This window comes from Jaculus jaculus, chromosome 4 (genome assembly GCF_020740685.1).
Source record: "Jaculus jaculus isolate mJacJac1 chromosome 4, mJacJac1.mat.Y.cur, whole genome shotgun sequence".
NCBI classification, from domain to species: Eukaryota; Metazoa; Chordata; class Mammalia; order Rodentia; family Dipodidae; genus Jaculus; species Jaculus jaculus.
Genome location: NC_059105.1, coordinates 36718052 through 36743653, shown reverse-complemented (window position 1 = coordinate 36743653; position 25602 = coordinate 36718052). Strand labels below are relative to the sequence as shown.

At 39.1% G+C, this 25602-nt stretch overlaps 1 protein-coding gene across 24 annotated transcripts in view; it reads left to right on the top strand.

The window, feature by feature from the left end:
- Abi2 (abl interactor 2) overlaps positions 1–25602 on the top strand; it is a 128710-nt gene that overhangs the window by 93174 nt on the left and 9934 nt on the right. For 12 of the 24 annotated variants that reach the window (XM_045148049.1, XM_045148044.1, XM_045148038.1 and 9 more), the window contains 2 exons: positions 11894–11980; positions 22045–22218. In XM_045148049.1, the coding sequence (XP_045003984.1) occupies positions 11894–11980; positions 22045–22218 (261 nt within the window). The remainder of the gene's footprint in view (positions 1–11893; positions 11981–22044; positions 22219–25602) is intronic. The other 12 variants (XM_045148048.1, XM_045148045.1, XM_045148046.1 and 9 more) reach the window with 1 other exon arrangement.

Genomic DNA, 25602 nt, shown 5'->3' with positions numbered 1-25602 from the left:
CTCCAGCCCCCCCTCTAATTTTTTAAAATAAATATGTGATTTCTTTGTAAAGTTGTAGCATTTAATTTTTCTGAACAGATTCCCTTTAAATATACTAGTCGTTACTTGCTTTAAAAATGGTACTGAACAGCCGGGCGTGGTGGCGCACGCCTTTAGTTCCAGCACTCGGGAGGCAGAGGTAGGAGGATTGCCGTGAGTTTGAGGCTGCCCTGAAACTACCTAGTGAATTTTAGGTCAGCCTCGGCTAGAGTGAGACCCTACCTAAAAAAAAAAATGTTACTGAACCAGATATAAGGATGCACACTTATAATCTTAGCATATAGGAGACAAAGTTAGGAGGGTAACAAGCCTGTGAGCCTGTGCTATGAATTGAGACCTGTTTCTAGGGTGAGGGATAAGTGTGTGCATGCATGCATGCATGCGTGTCTGCCTGTTTTACTTAATGAGATAGCAAGAATTGAACCTGAGTCCTCAGGCTTCACAGACAAGTATGTTAACGGCCAAGCCATCTTATGATTGGTGGTAATTTTTAGTAGTACTTTGTACATGAAATCCAGGCCAAGGTTATGGTGAAGAAAGAATATGAACTTAATATTTTTTGATTCGTATTTCCTGTTTTTCTATTGTCTTATCCTACTTACATATATTATTTATTTATGATATAGAAAGAAAGATGCAGATAGAAATTGAGTGAGTATGGGTATCCCAGGGTCTCTTGCCCTAACATTGAGTCACCTCTTCAGCCTTCCTGCTTACCTTTAAGTTATTTTTGGGCTGGGGAGATGCTCAGAGGTTAATGGCACTTGCTTGAAAAGCTTGACCACCCCTGGGTTCAATTCCCCAGTACCCACATAAAGCCAGATGCACAAAGTGGCAGATGTTTCTGGAATTATTTGCAATAGCAGGAGGCCCTGGTGTGCCCTTTCTTTTTCCTCCCCCTCTTTCTCAAGTAAATAAATAAATAAATAAATAAATAAAATTATTTATTTTTTTCTCTTAGCCTCTCCTAGCCTTTTGTTTGGTTGTTAGGGTGGAAAATGAGGGAAAGGAAATCTGATATAATCTAAAGTATCTAAGATCCTAAGATCTTGTCTTTTATGATGTTCTGGCCTGAGAATGTTGCTTAGAAATCCCTTGTTGCTTCATCCAAATTTCCTTACTGTTCCAGGATTGTCTCATAAATGTTATATTTGTAGTTTAGCCAGTGCAAAGTGTAGTATAACTATCGTGTCTTAATTAAAATGCACCTCTGGTAATACTACACTGTCTTGATGATCATGTTTAGTTTTTTTAGGCTGTGCTAATTTTTTTTTCTCGAGATAAGAGTCTCACTCTGGTCCAGGCTGACCTGGAATTAACTATGTAGTCTCAGGGTAGCCTCGAAGTCATGACGATCCTCCTACCTCTGCCTCCTGATTAAAGGTGTGTGCCAACATGCCTGGCATTGTGCCTTTTTTTTTTGTTTATTTTTATTTATTTATTTGAGAGTGACAGGCAGAGAAAGAGGCAGAGAGAGAGAGAGAATGGGTGCGCCAGGGCCTCCAGGCACTGCAAATGAACTCCAGATGCATGCGCCCCCTTGTGCATCTGGCTTGCGTGGGTCCTGGGGAATGGAGCCTTGAACTGGGGTCCTTAGGCTTTCCAGGCAAGTGCTTAACTGCTAAGCCATCACTCCAGTCCTGCTGTGCCATTTTTTTGCAACATGTTATCTCCAAGAAATGTGACTATAGTTAAATGAGTTAGAGGAACTAACTAACTAACTAACTAACTGACTAACTTTCTCCCTTCCTTCCTTCCTTCCTTCCTTCCTTCCTTCCTTCCTTCCTTCCTTCCTTCCTTCCTTCCTCCTTCCTTCGTCCCTCCCTCCCTCCCTCCCTCCCTCCCTCCCTCCCTCCCTTCCTTCCTTCCTTCCTTTATTATATTTATCAGAGAGAGAGAGAGAGACAGAGAATGAGAATGGGCACCCCAGGGCCTCTAGCCACTACAAACGAACTCCAGTGCGTGCGCCACCTTGTGCATCTGGCTTACCTCAGTTCTGAGGAGTCAAACCTGGGTCCTTAGGCTTAGCAGGCAAGGGCCTCAACTACTAACCCATGTCTCCAGCCCTAGAGTAATTAAATTTTTCTTTTTAAATTTATTTGCTGCTTGTGGTGGCACACACCTTTAATCCCAGCACTCAGAAGGCAGAGGTAGGAGGATCGCTGTGAGTCTGAGGCTAGTCTGAGACTACATAGTGAATTCCAGGTCAGTCTGGGCTAGAGTGAGACCCTACCTTGAAAAACAAAACAAATAAATAAATAAAATTAAAAAAAAATATTTTAGATAAAGAATCAGATAGACAATGGGTGTGCCAGGGCCTCCAGCCAGTGCACATTACTCCATGCACATGTGCCATCTTGTGCATCTGCCTTATGTGGGTACTAGGGAATCCAGTCTGGGGCCTTAGGCTTCATAGGCAAGTGCCTTAACCACTAACCTATCCCTCCAGCCCCCTAGAGGAACTTAAAAAAATTTTTTTTAATTAAAAAAAATTTTATTAACATTTTCCATGATTATAAAAAAATATCCCATGGTAATTCCCCCCCCCCCCACTTTCCCCTTTGAAATTCCATTCTCCATCATATTACCTCCCCAACTCAATCACTGTACTTACATATATACAATATCAACCTCTTAAGTACCCTCCTCCCTTCCTTTCTCTTCCCTTTATGTCTCCTTTTTAACTTACTGGCCTCTGCTACTAAGTATTTTCCTTCTCACACAGAAGCCCAATCATCTGTAGCTAGGATCCACATATGAGAGAGAAGATGTGGCGCTTGGCTTTCTGGGCCTGGGTTACCTCACTTAGTATAATCCTTTTCAGGTCTGTCCATTTTTCTGCAAATTTCATAACTTTATTTTTTTTAACCGCTGAGTAGAACTCCATTGTATAAATGTGCCACATCTTCATTATCCACTTATTAGTTGAGGGACATCTAGGCTGGTTCCATTTCCCAGCTATTATAAATTGAGCAGCAATAAACATGGTTGAGCATGTACTTCTAAGGAAATGAGATGATTCCTTCGGATATATGCCTAGGAGTGCTATAGCTGGGTCATATGGTAGATCAATCTTTAGCTGTTTTCCACACTGTTTTCCACAATGGCTGGACCAGATTGCATTCCCACCAGCAGTGTAGAAGGGTTCCTCTTTTTCCACATCCCCGCCAGCATTTATGATCATTTGTTTTCATGATGGTAGCCAATCTGACAGGAGTGAGATGGAATCTCAATGTAGTTTTAATCTGCATTTCCCTGATGACTAGTGACATAGAACATTTTTTTAGATGCTTATATGCCATTTGTATTTCTTCCTTTGCTAATGCTCTATTTAGCTCCATAGCCCATTTTTGATTGGCTTGTTTGATTCCTTATTATTTAACTTTTTGAGTTCTTTGTATATCCTAGATATTAATCCTCTATCAGACATATAGCTGGCGAATATTTTTTTCCCATTCTGTAGGTTGCCTCTTTGCTTTTTTCACTGTGCTTTGCAGTGCAAAATCTTTGTAATTTCATGAGGTCCCAGTGATTAATCTGTGGTTTTATCGCCTGAGTAATTGGGGTTGTATTCAGAAAGTCTTTGCCAAGACCAACATGTTGAAGGGTTTTCCCTACTTTTTCCTCTAGCAGTTTCAGAGTTTCAGGTCTGATGTTAAGGTCTTTAATCCATTTGGACTTAATTCTTGTGCATGGCGAGAGAGAAGAATCTATTTTCATCCTTTTGCAGATATATATCCAGTTTTCCCAACACCATTTGCTGAAGAGGCTGTCTTTTCTCCAATGAGTATTTTTGGCATTTTTATCGAATATCAGGTGGCTATAGCTACCTGGACTTATATCTGGGTCCTCTATTCTGTACATCTGTGTCCTGTTTTCTATTCTGTTCATAGGCAAGTGCCTTAACCACTAAGCCATCCCTCCAGACCCCTAGCGGAACTTAAAAAAAATTATTTATATATGAGAGAGAGTGTGAGCGCTAGTGTGAGCAAAAAGGGGCATGCCCAGGGCCTGTAGCTGCTGCAAATGAACTCTAGATGCATATGCCACCTTCTGCATCTGGCTTACGTGGGAACTGGGGAATTGAACTTGGGTCCTTAGTCTTTGCATGCTAGCACCTTAACTGCTAAGCCATCTCTCCAGCCCTAGAGGATCTTTTTCAGAAAAAAATATTTATTTATGAGAGAGAGAGAGAGAGTGAGAGAGAGAGAGAGCGAGAGAGAGAGAGAGAGAGAGAGAGAATGGATGCACCAGGACCTGTAGCCACTGCACACGAACTCCTAACTTGTGCATTTGGCTTATGTGGCTACTGGGGAATCAAACCTGTGTCCTTAGGTGTTTCAGGCAAGCGCCTAAAGTGCTAAGCCATCTCTCTACCCCCATAAAAGAACTTTTGAATATGTTTACTGTTTTGCAAAGAGGAAATGTTAGACTAAACTCCTGGATGGTAGTAAAAACCACTAAAAAGAAGCAGTGAACAAACAATGTTGGGATGTTGATATTATAGAAGAAAAGCTGTATCACATAATCTGTAACTGAAAGAAGCACTAGCATGAAGCTATTTGAATACTGTTTTAGGCAGTCCCCTTGTTGGGGGATATTACTTTATTGAAGACAAAAAGAAATTAAAGTGTACGTACAGTCTGAGGGGACCAATTAAATCAAATAACTCCCTTAATATCATTATTTTAAAGTATAAAATGCTTCACATTATTCAGCATAATTTATATATTTGAATTTTTTGTATAAACTGTGTGGGTGTGGTGTGTGTAATGTGTGATGGTATATGCGTATGTGTGCTCAAACATGTGTGCCCATGTGCATGCGTTCTAAGGCCATAGGACAACCTTAAATGTCATCTTTTACTGTTCATTTTCATATTTCCTTGTGATAGGGTCTCTCCATCAACCTGGAGCTACTGCCTGACAGTGAGCCCTGGCTATTTTCCAATCTCTGCCCTCAGACATGGCACATCCAGGGGAGTCAAATTTGGAAGATGCTGGTCTAAGAGGCCTTCATTCTTAATCAGCAAGCACTTTTTAATCTCTTTGCAGTCTCCCCTTCCCCATAAATTGTACTTTTAAACTGCATACTTAATTTGCTGATATTTCTTGTCATAATGGTATATAGTTTTTGGATTTTTTTTGTATTTGGAAAAAAATAACAAAATATCAAGTTCTTTTGAACTTTCTAATAGGCTGGAAGTTATTTGGTAACCACAGTTGAATCATTAGAAAGCCTCTTTTTACTGATTACTTAAGTTTACTTTTAAAATCTTATTCTTAGTTGCTATTAAACTTTATTAAAGATGACAATTAACTAAATTATTAAAATATTTCCTTCCCTGGAATATAAGATATAGGCAACTATACTACTTTTTTTTTTTTTTTTCCTTTCCCAAGGTAGGGCTTCACTCTAGCCCAGGCTGACCTGGAATTCACTATGTAATCTCAGGATGGCCTTGAACTCATGGTGATCCTCCTACCTCTGTCTCCCAAGTGTTGGGATTAAAGGTGTGTGCCACCACGCCCACAGCTCAACTAATTCTTTTTATTTATTTATTTGACAGAAGGGGGGGTGGGGATGGGGGTGGGGGGGCGGAGAGAGGAGAGGGGGAACTCTCATAGATGCGTCAGGGCCTCTAGCCACTTCAAACGAACTCCAGATGTGTACACTCCCTTGTGCATCTGGCTAATGTGGGTCTTGGGGAATGGAATCTGGGATCTTTGACTTTGCAGGCAAATGCCTTAACTGCTAAGCCATCCCTCAATGCTAGGCAACTATTCTTGAATGGGCTACCATAAATTGATACAGCCCCAAAAGATGATGTTCTTTTTTTTTTTTTTTTTTTTTTTTTTTTGGTTTTTCGAGGTAGGGTCTCACTCTGGCTCAGGCTGACCTGGAATTCACTATGTAGTCTCAGGGTGGCCTCCAACTCTCGGAGATCCTCCTACCTCTGCCTCCCGAGTGCTGGGATTAAAGGCGTGCGCCACCACACCCGGCCAAAAGATGATGTTCTTGAATGGTCTTAGAAGTAGTATTTATTATGTTTATTTATTCTTTATACAGAATAATTATGAATCTATAAAAATAGGCTGTAGAAGTCCAATTTTACTCTTTAAACTTTTTTTTTTGTATTGAATGTTTGAAATGCCAAACCTCAAAAAATGTTTCAGAGGACTTTATAAATAACCAGGAAAGTTGTGCTTGGAAAATATACATTTTTTTTTGCGTTTTTAAATTTTTCTCAATTTTTTTTTAACATTTTCCATGATTATAAAAATTATGCCATGGTAATACCCTCCCTCCCACCCCTTTCCCCTTTGGAATTCCATTCTCCATCATATCCCCTCCCATCTCAATCAGTCTCTCTTTTATTTTGATGTCATGATCTTTTCCTCCTCTTATGATGGTCTTGTGTATGTAGTATCAGTCACTGTGAGGTCATGGATATCCAGGCCATTTTATGTCTGGAGGGAGCACATTGTATGGAGTCCTGCCCTTCCTTTGGCTCTTACATTCTTCCCATCACCTCTTTCTGCATTAGACCCTGAACCTTGGAAGATGTGATCTAGATGTTACTCAGTACTCCAGTCACTTCTTTCCAGCACTGTGATACCTTCTGAGTCATTCCAAGGTCACTGCCATCTGAAAAGAGAAGATTCTCTACCCAAAGTGAGAGTAGCATTAATATAAGGGTATGAATATTAAGAGAAGTACTTACTGGGCAGTTTGATAATCATAGTATATACATTTTCCCAGACATGAGTAGATGTTACACCCCTAAGGCTCATGACTACCCCTGTTTTAAGTTTTCAGTATCAGGGATGTGTTCCCTCCCATGGAGCAGGCTTCCCGTCCAGTTGGAGGGAAGAGAAAGGAGTCTAGCTCTGCCCACAGGGCCAGGGCTGGCATTGAGTCTGCCCTTTCAAATTGACTTTACTATTATGTATTCTTACAATGATATAATTGAAGCTGGGCGTGGTGGCACATGCCTTTAATCCCCACACTCGGGAGGCAGAGGTAGGAGGATCACCAAGAGTTCGATGCCATCCTGAGACTCCATAGTGAATTCCAGGTCAGCCTGGGCTAGAGTGAGACCCTATATCGAAAAAAAAAAAAAAAATGATATAATTGAATCTAAGTTTGGAGACTTTAGGACAATGGTCTTCATCATACAACAGATATTTAATGGAGACAAAAAAGTTAATAAAGTTGCTTCCTATTCTTTTTGTAGTTGTTGCTGGGAATAGAACCCAAGGCATGCTAAGTATACATTCTATTATTATAGCCAATCCCCTACATTTCATTGTTTTCTGTTCATAACATGCATAGGACTAGAATTGAATGTAGAAGTCAATTATTTGTACCAAAATTCTCCATGATTTTCTTAGAGTACTTCCTTTCAGCTCAGATTTCTAAGGAAGGCAGATTTAGTCTAAAATAGACTGTTTATATACTAGTTTATAGACATTCTGGTTAGGTGAATTAGAGAAAGAGAAAGAGAAAGAGAAAGAGAAAGGGCACACTAGATCCTTTAGCTGTTCCAAACAAACTCCAGACACATGTGCCATCATGTGCTTCTGGCTTCCAAGGGCCCTGGGAAATCAAATGTGGGTCCTTTTGCTTTGCAGGCAAATGTCTTAACTACTAAGCCATTTCTCCAATCCCTCTCCCCCCTTTTTCCCTCTTGGGTTTTTCTAGGAAGGGTCTTACTCTATCCTAAGCTGACCTGGAATTCACTAAGTAGTCTAAGGGTGACCTCAAACTTGTAGAGATCTTCCTATTTCTGTCTGAGTGCTTGGGATTAAAGGCATGTGCCACCACTCCTTGCTTGTGTGTCTGGGCATATGTGTGCCACTATGTACATGTGGAGAACATGGACAACCTTGAGGTGTTAATTCTTGCCTTCCACATTACTTGAGACAAGGTCCACTGGAAAGGCCTTACTAGTTGGCCCTTGAGCTTAAGGATTCTTCTGGTTCTATCCCATTACTATAGACCCTTTTAGATTACAGACATTTTGACCACTTTCGTGTCCAGCTTTATGTGTATGTTCTTGGATATGAACTCCAGTGGGCAGGCTTATGGAGCAGTTGTGTCTAACCCCTGAGCTCTCTCTAGCCCCACAGATTAGTTTTTGTTTGTTTCAGAAAGAAAGTGCTGTAATACTTGAATTTGTTGGGCCACCATATTGAAGGTCTGTCTGTAGCAAAATAAGTACAATTTGGGGGTGATGTGTAAACCTGAAATGGAACTGAATTTTTGAAATTCTGTTAAGAGTAGAATTGGGGAAAAATAAAGTTGTATGAAAGTAATTCTGCTTAAGAAAATTCTGGGATTGGGTTTTCCTGTGGCTGTGTTTAGTGAAGTTCTTATAAGCATAATGGTTTCACATAGAAAATAAGGTGTGTGTAATGTTTATCTCTTTTTTTCCTTTTAATCAGAAAAGCCAACTATTTATTTATTTTTTTAAACTTTTTATTGACAGCTCCCATAAATATAGAGAATAAAACTATGGTAATTCCCTCTCTCCACTCCCATTCCCTTAATATAGGGTATAAACATTTAAAAAAAGCTCTTTTAAGGGCAGTTTGGGCATAATAAATACATTTAGCCAGACAACAGCTTTACTTCCCTTGGGCTCATGATCTCCCAAGTCATAGACTTTTGACTAGGTTTTCAGTACCAGGCATGTATTCCTTTATGTGGAGATGGCTTAACTGCTAATGAGTTGTATCAACAGCTTTTCCAGTATTCTGAGCCTGAGACAGACAGACAAATCAAGGATTTACTACTAAGTGTACCTTTAGGGAAAAACTAACTGAAGGTATTCTATTAAAGAAAAATCCAACTAGAAGTATCCTGTTAAAGAAAGGAACAATTTCTGAGGTTCTGCTGCTGATTCTCACATCTAGATAGTCTTCAAAGTTATCTATTAAACTTTGTGTGTTTTATATGATTTTCCTGTGTCTGTCCTCATCAGTTATCACTCTGCTGACTTTATACTTAATGTTTTTATATAAACTACAACTGGATTTTCCAGTTGTCTCCCAGATTTTAACTTAATATTATCTTCATACACCCCACTTAGGTTCTCTCTTTGTGGCTTACTTACTTCTCAACCTGTGCCTTTTTGTTACTTACCTACCAAGATTAATGCAACTAATACCTTATTCACTTTCGTAGTCATGAAGGCTAAAAATGTATGAACCATCATTGCCTTTTTCTGTCCTTTGTATGTTTGGTATATCATTTGTTATCAAGTATTATTTTCTCATCTTGTTACAAAATTATTTCCTTTTCTAGAATCTACCTTGATTATTGTGTGTCCGTCCCTGGATTAAGCTTTTCCCATTCAGTCTTTGTTTGTTTGTTTTTAATCTTTGCAAACACTATGTGAAATAAGTGATTATCTCTTTTTCATATAACATATATAAATTAGTTCCAAAAAGATAATGACATATCTAACCACAGGGAAATAGTGGATCAAGGATTTAAGCTGTGAGTTATTGAAGAACCCATTGCTTTCCATAAGCACCTCACATACAGGGTCCTTGTCTAATTCACATCTACATAATCAACTTTCTGTAGCTTTCACTTTTTAGGATTATCTTATGTTAGCTGAATGAAGGAAACATTTCTGGTTCTGTATAATCAGGTCTTTTATTTTATGCCTCTACTTCTTTTCTCCAGCTGGCTTCCTCAGTTTGATTATCTCTCTCGACCCCTGTCTGCTTAGTGAACATCCTTTTAAGTATTTGTTTGAAGATTGATTCTGCATAGCTTTCCTCACTGTGGATACCACTATTTCCAGGGAGTTTAATAAATATTGTTGTATTAATATTATTATTCTTGGGACTGGACAGATGACTAAACAGTTATAGGCACTTGCTTGCAAAACTTGACAGCCTGGGTTCAGTTTCTCAGTACCCATATTAAGCCAGATGCACAAAGTGGTGCATACATCTGGGGTTACATTTGCAGTGGCAAGAGGCCCTGGTGTACCCCCATTCTCTCTCTCTTTGCTTTCAAATAAATAATAAACACAAAATATTATTATTCTTGAGCTGGAGAGATGGCTCAGCACTTAAAGGCACTTGCTTGTAAAGCCTGACAGTCTAGGTTTGATTCCTAAGTACCTGTGTAAAGCCTGATGCACAAAGTGGTGTGTTGTAGTTACCTTTTTTTTTTTTCTGAGATAGGGTCTCACTCTAGCCTTGGAATTCACTATGGAGTCTCAGGGTGGCCTCGAACTCATGGCAGTCCTCCTACCTCTGCCTCCCGAGTGCTGGGATTAAAGGCGTGTGCCACCACGTCCAGCTTTGTAGTTACCTTCTTGTTGATGGCAGAAAGTACCTGACCAAAAGCAACTTGTGGGAAGAAAGGGTTTATTTTGACTTACACACTCAAGGGGAAATCTCCATGATGGCAGGGGGAAACGTGGCATGAGCAGAGGCTGGACATCACCTCCTGGTCAACATTAGGTGGACAATAGCAGCAGAAAGGGTGTTCCAAACACTAGCAAGGGGAATCTGTCTATAACATTCATAATCCCACTCCCAACATCTTCTCTAGGAGGTTCCAGTTCCCAAGTTGCCATCAGTTAGAGACCTAGCATTCAGAACACATGAGTTTATGGGGGCCACCTGAATTAAACCACAACATTGTGCATATATCTGGAGTTTGTTTGCAGTGGTAAGAGGGTCTGGCATGCCTATATTCATTCTTTGCAAATAAGTAAATTGATAAAAATTTTAAAGATTACTCTTGTAATCTTTTTAAGGGAAGGGATACACAATCTTTTTTGAGCTTTCTGTCTTGTAATTTGGAGCAAATAATGTCATTCTGTAAAGAAGCATATTTTAGCCTATATCTTCTTTCAGAAAGGAAAATATAATTTTAGAGTCAGTCTTGTAAAATTTTTTTTTTTTTGATTTGTCTTTTATTGTGAATTTATACAGGGTTAGCATTTTTTGCAGGTTTACTTTAGTGCCAGGTGTTTGTGACAGGAAAAAGCACCTTGAAAAGAATGGTGAAATTATTTGAATAAGGCCAGCACTTTTTAGTAGATCAGGGAAGAATATACCAGTGAATTGGGAATATAAGTAGTTGTAATAACAGCATTTTCTTCTTAATGAAAGATTTAAAAAATACTCATTTATTTTAAGAGAGAACGAGAAAATATGAACATGGGCATGCCAGGGCCTCTAGCCACTGCAAATGAACTCCAGATGCATGTGCCACCATGTGCATCTACTTACATGGAGTCTGGGGAATTTAATCTGAGTCCTTAGGCTTCACAGGCAAGCTCCTGAACTGCCAATCCATCTCTTCAGGCTCTCAATGAAAGGTTTTGATACTGATCTTTTAGCAAATTCCTTGCCACTTAATAATAAGTTGGTTCACATTTGTTTAATAAAATGAAGAAACAATGTCTGTTACTGAAACAAAAAATTAAATTTAGGTGATTGAAATGTGTTTTTCCTTCACTAACAAACATTTAAATTTGTAATCTTCTTAGTAAAATTAAGAAAACTAAATTACTTATGGTAACCTGCATAAATTCTTGGAGAAGCCATTTATTATTGATATGAAAAGAATCATTTGCCATTATATTAGAGTAGATCTTTATGTGATAGGATATGCTTCCTGTTATATTTTAAAACTTATTAAAACTCCCCAGTGTGTTGTTATGTTAGCAAATTATCCCTTAAAAGTGGGATCTTAGGTAGATAACGTGTTTGGGAAGAGTAGGTTTCCTCCTTTATTTGTTTGTTTCATTATATTAGCCTTTCCTTTTAATGTAACGTGCCCTTACCCCTTATCCTCCACACCTTTTTTGTTTTTGCAGTATCTCTTGCTCCTCCTCCTCCCTCCATCCTACAGGTAACTCCTCAGTTACCTTTAATGGGATTTGTGGCCAGAGTCCAAGAAAATAGTAAGTTTACATCTTCTTTATGCTGTAGATCAGATTACAGGCATAAAATGTCATTTACATATGATTGACTAAATAGTCATTCATTGACTGATATTTAAAATATTTGAACATTATAAATCATTGTGTGAAGGCTAATTGCAATGATAAAATAACTAAGGTAAATTTTTTCTACTTTCAAAAGCTTTTGGTCTTACTGTATTTGGGAGTTATATAGCTCAGTGCTTAGTATAGCATATGTTTAGTATGCAAAAGGCCTTGGATTTGATCCCCAAGGACCATAACCAAGGTAACAAAAAAAAGTAAGACCAATATATAAAAGTAAGATCAATAAATATAACATTATATAAATGTAAGAAAAGAAAGATCATATCTGAGATTCTCAAATCACCATATATTCCCATCTTTTTTTCTAGTTTGCCCAGATAAGTAATAGCCTAGTTTCCTATTACTAGAGTTGTAAGGAGTCTCATAGGTGGTCCAAGAATTCCCCTTAGCCCATTGCAACTTAGTAGGAAGACCAGATTGTCATTTTATCTCCCAAGAGGACATTTTATATTGGTATTGAATTTGCCTTGGTTTGTGGTCCAGTGTTGAACCATGCATAATCAGGTAACTACATTGAATCCTCTCCTGGGGAAATATTAAGGAAGCTTAAGACACTCATTTTTCTCAGTCAGGAGGTCTCTATTAACATTTTTTTAAATTTTTTTAAAAATTTATTTATTTGAGAGTGACAGAGAGAAAGACAGATAGAGGGAGAGAGAGAGAATGGGCGCGCCAGGGCTTCCAGCCTTTGCAAACGAACTCCAGACACGTGTGCCCCCTTGTGCATCTGGCTAATGTGGGACCTGGGGAACCGAGCCTCGAACTGGGGTCCTTAGGCTTCACAGGCAAGCGCTTAACCGCTAAGCCATCTCTCCAGACCTCTATTAACATTTGTTAAAGAGTTGACTGCCATAGAAACCAATCTCCATGATAGATGAATTTTCTTCTTGTGAGCAATCTTCGTAAGAGGTCATATCATAGTCATAGTTAAATGATGGTCATGGAACATGAACTAGAGGAATTATAGTTGATTCTTGAACTACGTAGGTTTGTACTGCTTAGGTACACTTAATGTTGATTTTGTTGTTGATTTTGTTAAGAATTAAAAAACTCATACGCTATAAATACTGAAAAAAATTAAGAAAACTTAGGTGTATCATGAATGCATATATAATAGGTAATAGTCTAGTTAGTCCCTATCATAAGATATACACAGTATATAATAGATTAAAATCTTAATAGATTTAGGCATAAAAAAACCCAAAGACCGTGCATGGCCCAGTTTGCAATTTATATAAGTGTAAATGCTATAAAGATACATTATAGGGCTGGAGAGATGGCTTAGTGGTTAAGGCATTTGTCTGCAAAGCCTAAGAACTCTTGTTCGAATCTCCAGGTCCCACATATAGCCAGACACAAAAGTGATGCAAGTTTGCAGTGTGGCACATGTGCACAAGAGGGTGCGGGTGTCCAATTACAGGGGCTTGAAAGGCCTGGCACATCCATATTCTCTCTCTCTGTCTTTCTCTGCCCCTCTTCCTCCCTCTCTCTGAAAAATATAAAGAAGATACAGTATAAATTAAATCACAATTGCATAAAATTAACTACTTCTACTCTACTGCTATAACAACTTTGCAACTTTGTTGCTATTATGGTGAACTCCAGTGTTGCAAGTATCTGCTTTAAACTCGTATTAAGGTAACGTTCATCTCTTGAATAGTTTTTTTTTTTAATTTCTATTTTTCGAGGTAGGGTCTCACTGTAGCCCAGGCTGACCTGGAATTTACTATGGAGTCTCAGGGTGGCCTAGAACTCACGGCAGTCCCCCTACCTCTGCCTCCCAAGTGCTGGGATTAAAGGCATGCGCCACCACGTCCGGCACTTGAATAGTTTTATCTCCCCACTAAATTGTCTGTTGTGGTAAAAAGTGTTAGCTTCAGATTGAGGATGTAGCTTAGTGGTAGAGCATGTGACTAGCATATGTAAGGCTCTGAATTTCATCTCTAACTCTTGGAGTGATCTTTCATGTTTTCTAGCAGTTTTACTGCATAAAATTCATACAGTATTAAAAATACATGCCAAACATGCTATTTGTAAGGTTTTCTCAGTCAACAGTAAGGAGTTTTGGTGTGTGTGTGTGTGTGTGTGTGTGTGTAGGGGAGGGGTGTCTTAATTGCAGTGTTTTTCAAGGGTCAGCAGAACATTAAGTAAGATTTAGAGCTAGAGTGATGGTTCAGTGATTAAAGTGCTTGCCTGCAAGGCATAATGACTTGGGTTTGATTCCCAGTACCCATGTAAAGCCAGACGCACAAAGTGGTACATGTGGTTGGAGTTTGTTTGCAGTGGCTGGGGTCCCTGGTGTGCTTATTCTGTCTCTCTTCTATCTTTCTCTTCTTACAAACAAACAAACAAATTTTGGGCTGGAGACATGGACCGGTGGCTAAAACACTTGGGTACAAATCCTAATGACCCAGGTTCAATTCCCAGTATCTACTCAAAGACGTAAAGACAGATATACAAAATGGCAGTTTATCTGGAGTTTGTTTGTACTAGCTAGAGGCCCTGACATTTCTGTATTCATTACCCCCCACTTGCAAATATATAAAAATTAAAAAAATAATTTCATAAGGGCAGAGTTGCCCAGTGTAAACATTTCATAATAAGGATGTGGTCACTGATGGGATAGGAATATTTATAGTATGTTGCTTAGGATTTTTTGGAAGCAGGCATTGCCAATTGTAGAACATAAAATCTATGAGAATAGGAACTTTGTCCATTTTAGTTTGCTGGCTGTACCTGTGGCCCTTAGAAGTGTCTTGACAGATAGTTGGCACTTTAAGTGGCCCCTCATTTTTGTGCTTTTATAGTAAAATACATGTGTTTTTTTAAAGGCATGTTTATATTTTAACTGGTTGTAATCAAGTCTTACTACCTGAGGTTCGTGTCTCTTATGCCTTCTCTTTTCTGTTTGCTGATTTCTGAAAATAGTCTTATTTATTTCTATTAGAAGGTACCTTCTGTATTACTATAAGGTTTGCAACTTTGTGGTTTTTAAAAAGATATTTATTTGACACAGGGTGTGGTGGCATACTTGGAAAGCAGATGTAGGAGGATCACTATGAGTTTGAGGCCACCCTGAGACTATATAGTGAATCCCAGGTCAGCCTGAACTAGAGTGAAACCCTATCTTGAACTCCCCCCCCCCAAAAAAAAAACAACCAAAAAACAAAAAAGTTATTTGGGCTGGAGAGATGGCTTAGTGGTTAAAGCACTTGCCTGCAAAGCCAAAGGACCTAGGTTCAATTCCCCAGTACCCATGTAAAGCTGGATACACAAGGTGGCACATGCATCTGGAGTTCATTTGCAGTGGCTAGAGGCCCTGGTGCACACATTATCTGTCTGTTTCTTTCTCTCAAATAAATAAAATATTAAAAATAAAGAGAAAGAGGCAGATAAAGAGAGATGCCACCTTGTACATCTGGCTCATGTAGGTACTGGTGAATCAGGCAAGCACCTTAACCACTAAGCTATCTACCTCTCCAGCCCAACATTGTGATTTCTTAAGATGGTTTGTAACTTTAAGTTATTTCATATCTAATCATGTAGGTTTGTTTTTAAATTAGGGCAGTGTAGACTGTTGTTCTTTTGGCTTATGTATGATACAAGCTGTGATAGGGAGAAACCATCCCTCAGCCAGGCCCTACTGGTTCACTGTGTGCCCGGCACAACCATATTGTGCCCCTTTGCCAGGCTTGTGAAGTTAAATGTTGAATAGATGATCCTGTTTCCACTTATAAAAACGTCTTTTTTGGGGCTGGGAAGATGGCTTAGCAGTAGCAGTTAAAGGAGGTTGATTTGTGAAGCCTGCTGGCCCAGGTCCAGTTCTCTAGGAATTGCAGGCACAAAGTGGTGCAAGTATCTGGTGTTCCTTTGCAGTGGCTAGGGCCCTTAGTATGTGTGTGTGTGTGTCCCCCACACACAAAAAAAAATAAAAAAAATAATGTTTTGCATCATAACAACAGACCAATTAGAAAAGGACTTAGCAGAGTACAAAAATTAAAGGACTTTCCAATTTGCTTCTGCTTTCCATACCCATATAAGAAAGTTGAAGTATTATTATGATAACAATGACATTTTCTTCTATCACAAATCTAATTTAATTACATTGATTCTTTTCATTGATCAGTTGAATCATATGCTGGAAGATTTTTCTTACTAACTGTCATGATGAGCATTCATCTAGGAGAATCTCACCTTTTAGTTGCTATTGCAATTTGTGTGAGATGATCTCATTAAACAAACCAATCCTTTTTTTGTTTTTTCTTTTGTTTATTTGAAAAGCAGAGAGAGAGGGGGGGGGAGGGAGGGAGGGAGGGAGGGAGGGAGAGAAAGAAAGAATATGAGCGTGAGCGTGAGCATAGTCTTGTCAGGGCCAAGCAAACTCCAGATGCATGTGCCACTTTGTGCATCTGGCTTTATGTGGACAGTAGGGAACCAAACCTGGACTATCAGGCTTTGCAAGTCAGTGCTTTTAACCACTGAGTCATCTCTCCATCCTAGTCTCACTCATTTTGAACAAAGTGGGCCAAACAGCTGATGAATAGATGTTGAAACTGACATTGAAACTAACAATCCATCAGGATTTTTTTCTTTTGCACAAAATAAACTTCAAAGTTGAAAAGGATTATGAAGCTGGATGTTACTACTTTTGACTAGTTATTTGTGAAATTGGCAAGGTTTATGCTGTGGAAATATCAAAATGTTTCATGAATAGACCCCCAAAGTGCTATTTAATGTTATTGAAGTACTTTATTACAGTAATGTTCAAGACTCAGGCATGTCTTGCATAGATGATTATGAAACATTATATGTAAAATATACAGCAGCAACATTGCCTCTGTTTTAAAAATCAGTCCCTAATTTGGCTACTCTGTTACATTGATTGCCATTTGGGATCTTCTCTCTCATGCCCTCTCCTTCTTTAGTCCTCTTTGTGTGTAGTGTGCTGTGACTGATTTTATATACAAAATTTGTCTTATGTATTAAGACATATATTCAAGTAAATGTAAGTTTCTTCAAAACATTCACCTGGGAAAGATGTATACTTTCATTTCAGAGTTGTCTTTATTATTTTTATTTATTTATTTATTTTGGTTTTTCGAGGTAGGGTCTCACTGTAGCCCAGGCTGACCTGGAATTAACTATGGAGTCTCAGGGTGGCCTTGAACTCACGGTGATCCTCCTACCTCTGCCTCCTGAGTGCTGGGATTAAAGGCATGTGCCACCACGCCCGGCCGCCTTTATTATTATTTTTTTTATTTGTAAGGTGGCAGTGGGGGGGAAGGTGGAGAATAAGTTTATGAGAGAATGAATGATAATGGGCATGTTAAGTCTTAGTGCCACTTGCAAATGAACTCCAGACACAATGGGCCACTTTGTATTTTAAAAGGAAATATTTTATTTTTATTTATTTATTTGAGAGAGAGAGAGAGAATGTGTGAGCACGTGCACACCAGGGCATCCAGCCACAGCAAAGGAACTCCAGATGCATGTGTCACCTTCTGCATCTGGCTTATGTGGGTTCTGGCGAATTGAACATGGGTCCTTTGGCTTTGCAGGCAAGTGCCTGAATACTAAGCCATCTCTCCAGCCCCACTTGTACTTTGTGCATCTGGTTTGATAGTGAGTACTGATGAATTGAACCTAGGCTTTGCAAGCAAGTGCCTTTAACCAGTGAGCCATCTCTCTAGCCCCTAGACTGCTCCCCCTTTTTTCTTAATGTGTGTGATGGAGAGGGAGAGAGAATTGGCATGCCAGGGCCTCCGGCTATTGCAATAGAACTCCAGATGTGTGCACCACCATGTGTACCCTGTGTGCTTGCATTTTTTTTGTGTGTTTGCGTGTGGCTTACATAGGACCTGGAGAGTTGACCATTGGTCTTTAGGCTTTGCAGGCAAGCACCTTAACCGCTAAGCCATCTCTCCAGTGCCTTGTCCCCCCATCCCAACAAGTTACCTTTAAAGCTTTTTAGATATACTATTATTATTATTATTATTATTTATTTTTTATTTTTCGGTTTTTTGAGGTACAGTCTTGCTCTAGTCTAGGCTGACCTGGAATTCACTATGAAGTCTCAGGCCTCGAATTCATGGTGATCCTCCTACTTCTGCCTCTCAAGTGCTGGGATTAAAGACATGTGCCACCAGGCCCGGTTTAGACATTATTTTAAAGATAGTCTAGGGTTAGAGAGGTGGCTTAGCAGCAGTTAGGTGCTTGTCTGAGAAACCTAAGGATCCAGGTTCATTTTCCCAGTACCCATGTAAGCCAGGTGCATGAGGTGGTGCATGTGTGGAGTTTGTTTGCAGTGTCTAGAGGCATCCACTCTCTGCTTTGTCTCTCTCCCTCTCTCTGTCTCTTAAATGAATACATAAATAAATACAAGATAGTCTGTGGTAGTAAATTACTGCTCTGTGCAAATTTAATGCTTGGAATTAGTCAATTATTTGAACCAGTTAATAGTGAACCAATTATACTGGAATAAAAAGTACAAATACAGGCCTCCTATGGCCTCCCTGGCATTTCTCTTTGAATAAAGCTGAAACTTGGTAAGACTGTTCCTGCCTAGTTCTTTTTGGTTTTGTTTGCCTCTATTGAACTTTGGACAGTTCTTTGAATGTGTCCTAGTTTCTTATCTCTGTACTTTTTTCTTTATCTGGCTTGAAATAATCTCTCTTCATACTGTATCACCCCTTTCAGTCATTCCTTTTTTTTCTTTCTTGTTTGGTTTTTCGAGGTAGGGTCTCACTCTGGCTCAGACTGACCTGGAATTCACTATGTAGACTCAGGGTAGTCTTGAACTCATAGTGATCCTCCTGCCTCTGCCTCCCAAGTGCTGGGATTAAAGGCATCCACCACTGTGCATGGACTCCAGCCATTACTCTTATCCTTCAGGTCTAAGGAAGCTTTTTATAGCCCATGGCAAAATTTGGCCTATGCTGCTGTGATATCTTAAAGCACTTGTTATACTTAATGGTAATTAGTAGTTTGGTTGACCAAATCTTTCAGATTTTTACCCTTTACTATTTTCTCAGTGTTGAGCACACAGCCATAGTAGGATCTTAATTACTTAATGATGATAACCATGGCTTTAAAGCTGCCAGTTTTACCTATAGTAGTATAGTTACTTCCAAGGTAATAGGCCTAGGCATTCAGATGATTTTCAACTTCCTGCTGTGGGACTATTTAATCTTGGGAAACTTGTTTATATATCTATAAAATCAAGAAGTAAGGGGGCTGGAGAGATGGCTTAGTGGTTAAGGTGTTTGCCTGCAAAGCCAAAGGATCCTGGTTCGATTCTACAGGACCCATGTAAGTCAGATGCACAAGGTGGTGCATGCATCTGGAGTTTGTTTGCAGTGGCTGGAGGCCATGCTGTGCCCATTCTCTCCTTTCTCTTTCTCTGCCTCTTTCTAACTCTCAAATGAATGAATAAATAAATAAATAAATAAAAAATATTTAAAAATTCAGAAGTAAAACACCTTTAGGGTGTAGCTAAGAGGGCTTATCTAGGAAGTGCAAGGATCTAGGATTGAGCTTTGCATCATACCAAAAAAAAAAAGAAAAAAAAGAAAATGGCCAGGCATGGTGGCGCATGCCTTTAATCCCAGCACTAGGCGGCAGAGGTAGGAGGATCACCGTGAGTTAGAGGCCACCCTGAGACTACTACATAATTAATTCCAGGTCAGCCTGGATCAGAGTGAGACACTACCTTGAAAAACCAAAAGAAAAAAAAAGGAAAATTAAAACACCCTCCAAGGTAAAGATTTAATGAAATAAACTATTGGAATGCTAAGTAAAAGAAATAATAATTTATGGCAATCCTATAAAACTGTCTCTGAGATTCTTTATATAATTCTTGTCGGTATCTTTGAGTAATTTTACAGTGAAATTTCTCAGTAAATTTTTCTGTGGAGTTGTTTAAATCAGTCTTTACAGATGTACAGTGCTATATTGTTTCTTGCTCTGTCCATATGGAAAACATTAATTTTTATAAAGGACATATTAAAAATCACATATTTGTATATTATATTGGAAAATTAGCAGGACTGGTGCCAGGCATGGTGGCAGCACATCCTGTACTCCCAGAACTTGGGAGACTGAGGCAGGACTCCCAAGTGTAAGGTCAGCCTGGGTTACATGGTGAGACCACCTTCTTTGCAGAAAACACCACAAACCTCAGGACTAAATAATTTTAAAAATATTTTATTTGTTTGCAAGGAGACAGAGAGAAAGAGAATGAAAATGCGAATGAGAATGAATGAGAATGTGCACCCCAGAGCCTTTACCCAAATTCCAAATGCATGCACCACTTTGTGCATCTGGCTTTATGGTGGGTACTGGGAAATTGAACCCAGGTTATTAGCCATTGCAGGCAAGTGCCTTAATTGCTGAGCAATCTCTCCAGCCCTCTACTAATTAATTTTTAATGATTAAAGTTTTGGTGTTTACAAAGTAGATAAGCACAGAGTGGCAAATGGAAAGAATACTAAAGTAGGATAGAATATGACAAAGAGAGGGTTGATTCTTACAAGGCCTTAATAATTTTATATGATCTATTTAATTCAAGACTTAGACTGAAAAACAGAATTGCTCAGAGAATTTCATAGATAAGTTTTATACTTTGTAAGTAAGAATTATTGCTGATCACTATAACTGGGTAGCTGATGGAGCTGGGGAGATGGCACAGTGGTTAAAGGCACTTGATTTTAAAGCCTGATGGCCTGAGTTTGATTCCCCAGTGCTCATGTAAAGCCAGATGCACAAAGTGGCACATGCATCCATCTAGAGTTTATTTGCAGAGGTGGGAAGTCCTGGTATGTGCCTGGGTGCTCACTTTCTCTGTCCAATAAATAAATTATAAAAACTGGGTAGCTGGTAAATATAATGGTGTTTTATTTAATTGTGTTCAAATATGTATAAAGCATTTGAAAACTTTTAAGTTTGGAGTTCATGTTTTGGATGCTACAATATTGCTGACTCCTCATCTATGAAAGCATATCTTTGTTGGAGACAATTTTAAATATTTTAAATTATTCTTATAGTATATTTGGATCTCTAACCTGAATAAGTTACTTTGAATTAGTTGAAATTCTGTAAACAAATAAAATCTTATTGGTGCTATCCAAAGTTATTAATGAGTTTTCCTTTCCATTTGCTAACATTCTATTTTAAAAAATAGGCTAGCATTTGGTGAGCATGTATAATCCCAAAATTTAGGAGGCTGAGGCAGGAGGATTGTGAGTTCATGGCCAGCTTGGGCTACATAGTGAGATCCTGTTTGAAAAATAAACAAAAAATTGAGAGCAGAGTAGCAGGTTGTTAAAATTTGACTATTCCCTGGACTCAATTTCTTTTAATTTTTATTTATTTATTTGAGAGAGACAGACACAGAGAGAAAGACAGATAGAGGGAGAGAGAGAGAATGGGTGCGCCAGGGCTTCCAGCCGCTGCAAACGAACTCCAGACGCGTGCGCCCTCTTGTGCATCTGGCTAACGTGGGACCTGGGGAGCCTCGAACCGGGGTCCTTAGGCTTCACAGGCAAGCGCTTAATCGCTAAGCCATCTCTCCAGCCCTGGACTCAATTTTTTATAAGAAATGGTCATTTTTATATAAGTTTATAAACATCTCTGTAACTCTTTGATATGATATAAAGTAAAACTATATTGTATTGATTTCTTATGAAGAAAGATTATGTGTTTTCATAAAAAGGTTTCAGAGGCCCAATTAATAGTATTTTGTCAAAACTCCATTTAACATCCATCACAACTAACTCAAAGGGAAGGTAGAAAGTCATACTTGGAGATTTCAAACATTGTAATTGGTGGAAAGGCTTCTCATAGCCACCTTTTTTGGGAAAGATTATTTCCAAGTCTGTGTTTGTATTTCATTAATGTAGATGTTTAGATAAGAGATACTGAGGACTGTATAATGTGTAGTTGTCAGCTTATTATATTCTTAGTTTCAGATACACCACCGCCACCACCGCCTGTGGAAGAACCTGTCTTTGATGAATCTCCCCCCCCTCCTCCTCCTCCAGAAGACTATGAAGAGGAGGAAGCAGCTGTGGTTGAGTACAGTGACCCTTATGCTGAAGAGGATCCACCGTGGGCTCCAAGGTCCTACTTGGAAAAGGGTAAGCATCAGCCGCTATCTGGAGACACGAGAAGCTGCCTATGCATAAAAAGGAAATTTGCTGGTACTGAAGAGAGTCTTGAAAAGTAAAGTTTTATTCATTTGTGTCATATTTAATTATAGTAATTTAGTTTGCAAGGTTTATGATTTTGAAAGTCATGCTAGTGTAGTTTTGTGAACATCTGATTACCTTTTAAATTGATAAATGTCACTTCTTGTTCCTATTGAACTTGCTGTTCACAAATGGTTTCTGTAACACAAAAATCACAAGTGGGCTCCCCCCTCCTTGGAATGCCTCAGGGCAAGGGCTGTTTTTCCAAATTAGTATTCTTTCTATTCACATGCTTTAGAACATCCTCATTGGCATCATTATTTTAAATGAGTTTTTCTTTTGTTTTGAGACAGATGTACTGTGTAGCCCAGGCTCAAACTATTGGAAGTCCTGCTCAATTTCCTGCTCGCTAGTATAACAGATGTGCACCACCATGTCTAAGTTTTATAACATTAATTTTGATTTTTTTATGTCAAATATTTCAGTTTATCTCTATAGGAAGCTTTCTTCCAGAATAATGGTTTCTGAGTCTTTTTTGTGTAATTAAGTTGATCATTTCTTTAGTGGAGTAGCCTCTGCTGAGTATGTTAACTAATCATGGCATACATCTTGGGTGAACTTCTGGCTGTCATCAGTACTGATCAGTTCAACTGGATGTGGTGGCTCATGACTGATCCCAGTACTTGGTAGGGTGAGGCAGGAGGATTGCTGAGTTTGTGACCAGGCTGGGCTACAGAGTGAAACCTTTTATTTTAAAGGTTACCCAGCTCAAAATAAAGTGTGTTGATTGTTGATCTGTAAAGACATTTTTCTGCTAAGGAAATCAAAGCTATTTACTCACTGTCTCAAAGCTGGATGCATATTGTAATTACTATAGGTTTATTTTTATTTTTGAGAGAGAGAGGGAGAGAGAATGGACATATATACCAGGACCTTCAGCCTGCTTACTGCAAATGAACTCCAGTCATGTGCGCCCCCTTGTGGCGCTTATGTGACCTGTGCACATGTGCAGAAGGGCATGCATGAGATTGGAGTTCCATTGCAGTGGCTGGATTGTCTTGGTGTGCCAATTCATATTCTCCCCCCCCCACCCCTTTCCTCCCTTCCCTCCCCTCCTGGTCTGTTGGGCTTTCCTCAAAAGAAATTAGTAGAGTTGGAGCTGGAGAGGTGGCTCATTGAGTAAAAGCACTTGTCTCACACACGAGAGGGCCTAATTCACCTTGCATTTGATTCCCTCGCACCCTTGTAAGCAGCTGGATTTGGCTATGCATGCCTGCAAACTTAGTTCTGAGGGAGCAGAGGCCAGAGAATGGTTGGGCTCCTGACTTGGGGGGGGGGGCACAGTAGCTCCAGGTTCAGTGAAAAGCAGAAGATGAGTGTTAAAGGACACCTGACCTTCTCCTCTGGCATCCACTTGTGTGTACTTGGGGTGCATGCATCTGCACATACATACTGCACACACATGCAAAAAAGTAGAAATAATAGATCTATACTTTGGGCCAAGATAGAGCAATAGTAATTAAATTTACTCTTCCTCTTCAAATCAGAATTGAGAAAATTGACAAAATAATGGTTTTCAGACACTGAACAAGATGCAGCAGTAGACTGATCCTAGAGAGAAGACAAATCAGCTGCTTTCTGTTACATGGGCTTCACAGATGGACCCATGTTCAAGAAGGGAAAGAAAAATGAACTTGAGAGAAAAGGTCAACAGCCTTGACACAGACAACAGTAGCACCCAAAGAGAGACAGAGAGAGAGAGAGAGAAAAGCAAAATCAGACCAACAAATTATATAGGGCCTGATCACAACAGTATTACTGTAGATGTCATTGAAATCTCTAGGAGAGATCAAAGAAAGGATTGGGGGAAGGAAGAAGATCAGATTATTTTCACAGTTGTTGAAGCTATGCTTTTAAGTTATCTATTGCTAGCAAATTATTCCAAAATTTATTGACTCAAAATTTAGGATCTCCCAACTTCTTTCTGTGGGTTAGCTGGGCTCTGTAATTCAGGGAGTCTCATTTGGCTGAAGTCTAGGTGTGGGCATGGACTTAGGCTACAGTTATTTCAAGATTTAACAGGAAGCGGGAGGATTTGCTTTTAGGCCATTGCCTATGGCCATGGGCAGAATTTATTTCCTCATAGATGATTAATGTAAGTGCCTCAATTTCCTTGTTAGTCAGAAGCTTCCTCAAATTCTGGCCACATAGGTCTCTTCATAGGGCAGCTCACAACATGGTAGCTTGTATCTTTAGAATGAACAGAGAAAAGCCAGAAAATATATACATGCAGGACAGAAGGGTTGTTATTTTTTGACCTAATCTCAGAAGTGACATCCTGTCAGTTTTGCCCTGTTCTGCTTATTAAAACTTGTTGATAGGTTTAGCCAAATTCAGGGAGTTGAGGTTGTAATCAAGGCACTAATGTTATGAAGCAGAAATCATTGAACTTTTGTTGGAAGCTACTCTGGCAGCTGAGGTAGGAGGGGCACAAGTAGAAGGTCTGCATGAGCTAGAGTCCAAGACCAATTTGGACAATTTAGTGAGACTCTGTATCAAAATAAAAAGTAAGTTGAGGTCTGGGGCTGTATTTCAGTGACATAGTGCTTACCTATCGTGTGCAAGGCCTTAGCCATAGCAGCTTTTTAAAAAACAAATTAGGAATGTACTTACTATTTGTTCTGGGAATTCTTTCCTATATACAGACTTAAGAAAAAATGATTACATATTTTCACACAAACTTAAATATGAACATGTAAAACTGCTTTTAATAGTTCCAAACTGGAAATAGCCCAAGTGTTTTTTACCTGATGAGTGGGTAAAGTGACTTTGGGATATCCATCCAATCAGTGGACTTCTTTTCTACAGTGAAAAGAAACTAATTACTAGTGTAGGCAACAAATGGCTAGATCTCAGAAGTGTGAGACTGAAAGAATTCCAACAAAAAAACAAGATTCCAGGTACCAGTAAACAAGGTAATTTGATACAGAGGGTTGTTAGAAAATTTTGCTTCACATTTCTATATGATGATTATGATGATGATCACACAAGTCAAAACTCATTGAACACTGCAAGTATTTGCCTGGGTTAGTGTAGGATTTGCTACAGTGGGTTTATTTTGTTTAAATTACATCTTTAATTTTTTTTCCTCCAGAGTAGGATCTCACTCTAGTCTAAGCTGACCTTGAACTCATTCTGGAGCCTCATACTGGCCTGGAACTCATGGCAGCCCTCCTATCCCAGCTTCTCAAATGCTGGGATTAAAAGGCGTGCTCCATAATACCTGCCTGAAAGTACACCTTCATTAAACTGTCTTTAAGGAAAAAATGATGT